The sequence below is a fragment of the Apaloderma vittatum genome, unplaced genomic scaffold (assembly GCF_000703405.1).
Source record: "Apaloderma vittatum isolate BGI_N311 unplaced genomic scaffold, ASM70340v1 scaffold31792, whole genome shotgun sequence".
NCBI lineage: Eukaryota > Metazoa > Chordata > Aves > Trogoniformes > Trogonidae > Apaloderma > Apaloderma vittatum.
This window is the reverse complement of record NW_009703634.1, coordinates 3,829-12,132: the sequence shown is the minus strand read 5'-3', so window position 1 is coordinate 12,132 and position 8,304 is coordinate 3,829. Positions and strand designations below refer to the sequence as shown.

Genomic DNA, 8,304 nt, shown 5'->3' with positions numbered 1-8,304 from the left:
GAGCCAGAGAAGTCAGAGAGGCGCAGAGGCACATTCCAGCGCTCTCCATGCCTTGCCTCCCCCTGTCCCTGACTCCCACTGCTCCTCCTCCTATAGCCAGCCCTTACAAATCCTTGGCTCAGGCAACCCAAAAACAAAGGAGTTGTTTTCATTTCAAAAGGAATTTGCTGTTTCCAAACTGGACAAATAGAGCAGCTTAATAAAAACTCACAATGAATGGCCTGTACATGAGCAAAGCCCTTAGGAATGCCAGGGCTATAATTAACTAGCAGCAAGCAACTCTTACATTTTCCTGTGCAGCAGAAAACAGCTAAAAATAAAACACTGTAATTTCCAAAAGAAGCAGCAGCAAAGGAAGGAAAGATAGAAGGAAAGGAAACATCCTCTAAAAAAAAAAAAAAAAAAAAGACAAAAAGGAAGAAGCATCCCCCTCCCTTGACCCAAAAGGAACTTCATTCTCAAATAGTCTTTAAAAGACATAGGGCACTCAGACATGGTGTTATCAAGTAACAGCATTGACTGTTCTGTGGAGACAAATAAATTATCACTACAAATATAGTGAGCAAAGTGCTGTCATCAGCTGTTGTGGGATGGCTGGGTGGGAAGGGGAAAGTGGGACCAATCAGTTCACAGAGCGGATGGAGCGGTTGCTTCGTGGGAACCGATGCACCTTGACATGTTTGGACAAGTGGTCGCTTCGAGCAAACTTCTTCTCGCAGACGGGACACTGATAGGGTTTCACCCCTGAGTGGGAGCGCCGGTGCCGGGACAGCTCATCTGACCTGGAGAACCTGCAAGAGAAGAAAAGAGAAGCCTTTTCGGGTAAATGGGTTTTTACACTGCACAGTCTCTCACAGCGGAGTCGGGCCACTGGGCAGACTGTGGCAAAGCCCAAATGCACAAACTGAAAGGGAACAGGAAACAGAACAGTCAGCAGCAGTGATGGAAACACACAAATATCAATCTCATCCCATGTCAACTCTGGACTCAGAGCGACAGGTGGAAGCAACGCTTGTACAATCCTCACCCCAAACTCACTAACATGAGTGCAGCTCAGTTAGAACAGTGCTGCCCTTGAGCCCTTCACAGCCTGTCCCGCAACCTCTCTCCTGCTAATGCAGGCACGGACCATTCTCAAGCAGAGGGAACAACCAATGTCCCGCAGGTGGTCTGCTCCAAGCTCAACCCAGGACACGTGAGCACAACGGGCATCCAGTAATCGCACCTAGTTTGGGATGGGCCCCCAATAACAGCCAGACACAGCTACCCAGAAGCCACATGGCTTATCAGATCCAGCTGAACATTTGACTTTTATACATGCTCCTGCAGGCTAAATAAAGACTCATTAGCATCTCCGTACCAGAGATGCTCAACATTGTAATAGCCAAAATGCAGGTGGGCCCCAATGGCCATCAGCATAGTTACTTCATGGACAAACTGAAATCAAGATGGAGCCTTTCATTACCAAAATTGTGTCCCGGAGTAATTTAAAATTTAGTTATTTCCCACCTTCCATCTCCACAGAAATCTCCTTGTACAACCACTGTGAATCCCACAGCCTTTACTGAACTCAAATCAGCTAATACTTCGGTCTTAACAGCAGAGCTGGCTCTATTTCCAGCTTGGATCTGACTGGGAGTCACGGGGTTAATTAATAATGTCATACTAAAAGAGCCCTGTCTAGATGGGTGCAAAAAATTGCTGTCTGATAAAGGGCAATTAAGTGTTTTGTTGCCAGAGCAGTAACAAAAGGCGACACAGAAAGAGAGCTTGCAAGAAATGGTATCAGCTGTTTATTTACAATAAATAAATGAAGTCATGGGCATTAGCCGAATAAATGTGGAAAAGAGCTTGTAGAAAACTGTGCCCTTCTCGAGCAAAATATCCCATCACCAACATAGTGAATACACTAATTTTATGAAAGGGGGAAAACAGGACTGCCCAGCTTCTATTAGTAAGTCATTTGTTTCCACTTAAAGGTTTTAATTGGCTCCTATCTCCTGTCACCAGTTGAGGAATGGGGTACAGGCACTGGGAATGGCTCCTGCTGCTCCTCAGTCCGATGATGCTACCCAGAGAGTTCTGCAGGCAACACAAAATAGATGCAGATACTTGCCGTGGGTAAGATATGGTTGTCCTGGGTTTAGCTAAAAACCCAGTCCTGTTTAGTGATTTTTACTTTCCAGTTTAGTCTGTCCGTGTTACTGGCCAGTCCAGCCCTAACCCCACGTCATATGGTGTGGACACATCTCTCCCGGGGCGCTTCTCAGGGAGGTTCCTTCACCCATTCTCTTGCTTTCCTCTCTTGTCCTTGCTTTGGTATCCCCACGGTGAAAGAGTCAAATTCACCATTAAGACCAACAGGCAGATGCCCTAATGGATGAATCAATCTGTTCCTCGCCTGGGACACATCTTCTTCATAAAGGCTACAACATGGGTTTCTCCTCGCACCCAGTACCTGCACATTTGCTTTCTCCAGCAGCTCTGCTCCTTCCAGCCACAGCCTCCCAAGAAGCAGCAGGGCCAGGGATTTCTCCCAAGTCCTCAGCAATGATCTAGTCCCAGTGCCATGCCCCTCGAGGGGCGCTCTTGTGGAGCCATGGATGAGTGGGACTAGCATCTTTCTGGAGAGGGTGGGATGTCGCTGTGCAGACTGCCTCAGCAGGACTGAGCGCCGGACAAGGAATGGACCGGGAATGTTGCCAGTGGTGGCAACCACATCCAGGGAAAAGAGGGAGCAGAGAGGGGAAAGTGCCTTTGCAAAGAGCCATCCTCTGAAATACAGGCTTATCTCTCAGCAGAGTAAAACCAGGTGTGGCTGGGTTGCTTCATCCCATATCCTTGGCCATTAAGGTCACCACCTGCAACACAAGTGCAGCAGCACAGGGCTCATCCTGCACAAGAGCTCCGCAAGTGCATTTCACTGGGGATTGCGCGGATGTTCGAGGAGAAGGAGGCACAGATCAGGAATGAGCAGCTCCACTCGTACTCTGGGAGCTCGGATGAGTTCATCCGATAAAAATACACTCTGCCTCATAACGATGTCCTTAGCTGAAGAGGCAGGAATGTTGCAATACTGTTCCCCAGCAGTCACAGAAAGATCAACTTACAGAGCCCACAGAAATAAACCTCGAGCTGTCGGTATGTTTACAAAAAAACAACGCAAAGGTTAGGACAAGGAAGCCGGGAGGATCTGGTGGCCTGGCTCTGCAGTGAAATGGTATTTGCAGCACGCTCTAGCACCAAGATTATCCCAAGAAAAATGCAAATGATCCCCAACGAAATGCCAAATTCAAACAAAAACAAGGTACCCTCAAGGAACACCTCACTATCGCACATCACTGCCGTTTTCAGATTCGTCTTTCAAAACAGGGTAATCCCACAGCAACTAGAAGAGTCTCCCTCATCCTTCTATCTGGTGGGATCCCAAAGGACCTGTAACTACATCTCCCTTGGAGACGAATCCTAGAGTTCCCTGACATGCAGGATGTGTCCTGTATTTCCCAGCCAAATGAGGACATGGCTATGTGGCTCATAGGGTAAGAAAGGTCAATAGCTCTAGCCTAGCACCGCAGGGTCCCTACCACGGCCACCAGCCATTGAGACTGACCCAGGCTGCACCTCTCCTCTGCAGTGGAGGGAAGGGCTTGGGGTTCATCCTGCCTGTCCCCAAAGCACCACTATAGTAAACCAGCACTCCTCCAGCGCACCTGCGAACCCCTTTGCATGGCACTAGCAAAAAAGGCCACTGCTGACCTGTCCCACGCATGGTCCTCCCCACGCTCACCTGGTCCCACATGCGCTGCCAGCTACACTCACTACAAGCCTTTAAACCGCCCCACCAAACCAGGCAGAGCTTGTGGGTCACGCTGTCACCTGCGGAGCCGGCTGCGGGGAAGCAACCTCCAGCCCAACGATGTGACACAGCATTTAAACGCCATCGCCTCGCTCCCCAGGCCTCGCAACCGCAGCTTTGCACGCTGCTGCACACAGGGAGGGAAAGCGCGAGCTTCTCTGACTCCATGCCACAGCACGGCTGCCAGGGACCTGCCCGTGCCGCAGCCCAGAATTTTGGTGGGGGCTGTGTCCGGAGCGGCACTAACCAGAGGCTGCCACGTGCCAAAGGTATAAGCCAGCGTGACACGGATCAGCGCGCTGACCGGTACAGCGCAGCACTGAACGCGACGGGTCACCGGCTGCTCACGAACGCCTCTCTGCAGCCTGCTGAAAACAGCTCCTGCCCCATGCCAAGGAAGGACACCTGCGAGCAGGGTTCAGCCTCCTCCAGGGAGGTGCTCGGGGCTCTCCAGCTGGCCCAGGGGTTAGGCAAAAGGGTTTGCTGTGTGCACCTCCCCTACCCTGGTGCATTTAAAGCAATGCAACTTCAGCATAGTAGGGCTGCCTGGAGAGCTGGGAAAGCTTTAAACTGCCCCCCCTCGCCCCAGCACAGCCACTTTGTGCTAGGCAACACTTTGTTTTGGTTTTAACATTACTATCTCCAGTGAGGTCAGATCTTAAGTGTCTTCAGTCAAAAAATAAATACACAAGCACAAGAATGCAGGGAAAGGAGGGGGACAGCAGAGCCCAGCAGCAGTTTAGTGCTTAAATTAATGTGAGATGATATAAAACTGGGAGTAAACAGAGTCCAGATGCATTTCACTTGAGTCACGTGAGATTACTGCTCTCGCTGAACTTCTGGAAAGGTGAACATGCTTTATGGATGAAAGGGGATCGAGCAATTCAATGCTCAACTGCGTCTGGCCCTTGATACAGGAGCAGCACGTAGGGGACGTGGAGGAATCTCAGGCTGGCACTGGGGATTGTTGCGAGCACTGGAAGCAGCTCCCCAAGCACAGCCTCTCTGGCTGGCCATAGCCTGCCCCCGTTGGAGCAGAGCCCTTCCGAAGTTTGGGGGTGCTGGGGATTGGGGTACCAGCCTGGGCTGTGAAATGCAACAAGACAAACAGCAATAGAGCATTTGAAAAGCCCTTCCAGCAGCCGTTTCTGGACTAGACACACATTTCTCATAACCAAGGTGACTAATTTCTCATCTCTATTGGGCTTCTCGTCTTTAAAAAGCTGCAGCTGGCTGAGAGCAAAAGTTCAGGGCACTCCCGGTTGTGGGACCCGCACTTCTCTTGGCCCACCTTACACCTGCACCCCACTTCTGATCCACAACACTTGCTGCAAGGCTGGGAGAAGGCAGGCACCCCAGTGTAAATTCAATATTTACCTGGTTCCACTTAGTATTTTCCCTAAATGTTCCCCTTATTTTAGCAGCCTGGGAAACGCCAGCTCTGTACTAACACAGAGCTGGAGAAGGTCACCCACAGGCAGCACTTCAGGCTCCTGATCTTGAGCCAGGAAAGCCACTGGAAACATTGGTATAAATCTCAGCGTGGATCAGAAAAACTCTCATGTGCCAGATGCACTTGTCACAAAAATGAGAGTTTTGCTCGCATCCCAGTGCAAGGAAAGCCAACACGACGCCCACAGGCAGGAGGCACATCTGCTGCCTGTGCACACCTACTCTGGCAACCAAATAAAAAGGAGCAAGTACCTCTACTGCAGGTCAGGAGCAAAGGAGCCTGCACCTTATGGGACCAATCCGCTAAATAATGCGGCTTTAATTTCAGGGCATCCTGCACAGAAAGCTGCAGAGTCCAGCACGTGAGAACTGCCCCCAGTACACAAGGAAAAGAAAATCACCAGCAGGTTCGTAGAGCCACCATAAACTGAAACAGGAGAGAAAAATCACCAAAGAAATCAATTGCATTGCTCTCCTCAGCCCTTCCGAGAGGCAGACTTCAGACTGGTCCAGTTGGGGAGCAGAGGATTCAGCCCCATTCTGACCTTTTCCCCCAAACCAATTCAGCCATCTCGAACTGCTGCGTCTCACATACTTGCATTTTTACACAACCCTCTGCTGTTACTTTTTACCTCGTTCGTTCCCCATGATCACAACCCATTTCCTCATTAGACATTGTTCACTAAAGCTCTGCAGTACATTCTTTTAATTTAATACAAGGGGGTTAAGATTTTGTTTTCTCCCATCATTGTTTGTGGTGCTGTGTATTAACACTTGCCAGCAGGCAAGCTAGTAATACAGCTAACTGGAAAGAGGGAGGAAGACTTCTGTCAAAATTTTGGTAAAACAAAAAGCTGATTTTTAAAAGAAGTTTTAATTTTTCAACTAGTATTAAAATGAAAAAGAATGAAAAGAGATAATCAAGAGATACCCTCTGTGAAACGTTTTGCTTAATCAAACCTGCAATCTTTCATTCAAGCAATGCTTAACTCCATCTCAGCCTTCTGGTTATGTTGTTACATCTGACAGCTTTCTGCAACTTTGAGTAGCACCCACGCATTTTTCTGAATCAACGCGGAGAACAAAACCCTGAGCATGCCAGAACGTCACTGCCAGCATTTCCACGAGGAGTGGGATGGAGCGCATTTTTAATGAAACTGCACAGAATACTGCTCTTCTTAACCACACTCACTTATTGCAGCCCTTCGGTGATCACGTTTAGCCTCACGCAGTTGCAGCCACACAGCGTGATTCTGCCCTAAACCATCCAGTTCACTTACAGCCCTCAGTGGGTACCAGCCAAGCATCTGCTGCAGCTGGTGTGCTGCAACCAAACCGATGTGAACACAAGGCATCGCCTGTGGTAACAAGCTGAAGCCGACCCCACTGGAATGAAATGAAAATCACATTGGACTGCCTTTTTTTTTTTAAAGATACTTAAACAGCTGGTGCCAGCAGGTGATGCTCTGCCATTTAATTTATCAAAGCCTCTGGATTACTTAACAGGAAGAAAACGGTCTTAATTCTCAAACGAACCAAACAAGTTTTGGGAACAGAAAGAGTTTGTAAATCAGAGTGCAAAGCTACTTGCTCGGCAAGTTAGGTCAAGGGAGCAAAATGGGGAAGAAGGACCGGACAGTTCTGCACCCCAATACTAACCTCCATCCACAACCCGGCCACGTGCACGCAAAAGGCTTTTCTCCCGTATGCCTCCTCAGGTGGGCTTTCAAATGGCTGCTTTTGGTGTACATCTTGGTACAACCAGGAAAAGAACATTTGTGCATTTTAATGAGTTCTGCTGCAGGGTTCTTTTGAAATTTCTGACCCATGATGATTCCCGTCTGACCCTGGATCATGCCTCCTGGCCCAATTGGCTTGGCGGCGATGGGGACAGGAGCAATGCGGACAAATTTAGAGGACAAGTTCAAATTGGACGATTGAACTATCTGAGGCACAAGCGCAAATGTCTGTCCTTGGATGTTGACTAGGAGCTGTGCAATTTTAATGTTCTCTTGTGCTGGTCCTTGGGAACTGGAGTTTGTGTTGGACTCCTGTTTGACCTGTACAGGCTGGATTTGGAGCATAACTGGTATCCCATTCTCCAGGGACATTCCTCCATTTGAAGCTTGGCCACCTTCTGTTGAGCTGCTCAACTGTTCATTTTTACTCTCTTTTAAACTAGTGCTGGGTAACATATGGTCTTTTTGCTGCAGCGAAGCAACAGAAACTTGGCTGCAAGCTCTCAAGTCCTTTGTCTCACTTTTAGGTCTTTCTTTGAGCTCCAATTCCATGTTCTCCTCCAGAAATTCCTCAATTTCCTCAAGTGTGGGCTGAAATGGTCCCGAGTCTTCCATATCCACGGCATATTCGGGCAACCTAAAGTACTCCTCTTTCACTATGGGCTGAAGTCTCCTTTTATCCCACCATGATGCAGCGGTGTTCCCCAGAGACGCCTGGGACAATAAGTAGTCTAAGATACTGTCCTGGCTTTCTGCACTGGACGTGCTTCCATAGCTGGAGCTGAGAACTTGGGAGTCAGGGCTGGAACAAGAACAAAAGCTGGACGAGTCGCTGTCATCTTCTGACAGGGGAGAGGGCAGCATTTGGTAGGACCTCACCCCTGCTGTCATGTCCCCAAAGTATCCAAGAGAAGATCTTGTAGATGAAAAGGATTCATCAGGAGGCAGCAAGTGATCCACCATTCCTGGGCGATCTCTTATGGATATCCCAACAGCATATACCAGGTGGGGAAAGTTCAGGTGAGAGCCTGAGCGTACGAAAACAAAACAGCAACAGTCAGAAGCTGGTTTAATCATTTACCTCCCTGAACTAAAGCTCGTAAAGCCCTCTAGCTCACAGGAAAGTCCAAAGCATCCAGTCTCACTGAGTACACATGCTGCTACACGCTTTGATATGCCTGTACCACCCCCTAAGGACTGTCAGGGCTGAAGCACTTTGCAGGATTGCACCACATATTTGCAAAAGAATTCTTTCAG

The 8,304-nt window shown here is 48.9% G+C and overlaps 1 protein-coding gene across 1 annotated transcript; it reads right to left on the bottom strand.

Moving 5' to 3' along the window:
- Positions 1-622: 622 nt before the first annotated feature.
- Positions 623-8,010, bottom strand: KLF15 (Kruppel-like factor 15). Its single transcript, XM_009864704.1, has 2 exons — positions 6,968-8,010; positions 623-791 (listed from the first exon to the last, which is right to left on the bottom strand). Exons 1-2 carry the CDS (start codon positions 8,008-8,010, stop codon positions 623-625), a joined length of 1,212 nt encoding a protein of 403 aa, XP_009863006.1.
- Between the last annotated feature and the right edge of the window lie 294 nt (positions 8,011-8,304).

Excerpts from the sequence above, each read along its gene's own strand:
- KLF15 (XM_009864704.1), bottom strand. The coding sequence starts at position 8,010 with ATGGTGGATCACTTGCTGCCTCCTGATGAATCCTTTTCATCTACAAGA. Across the intron at positions 792-6,967 it reads TGGCCGGGTTGTGGATGGAG|GTTCTCCAGGTCAGATGAGC; the intron begins GTTAGTATTGGG and ends CTTCTCTTGCAG.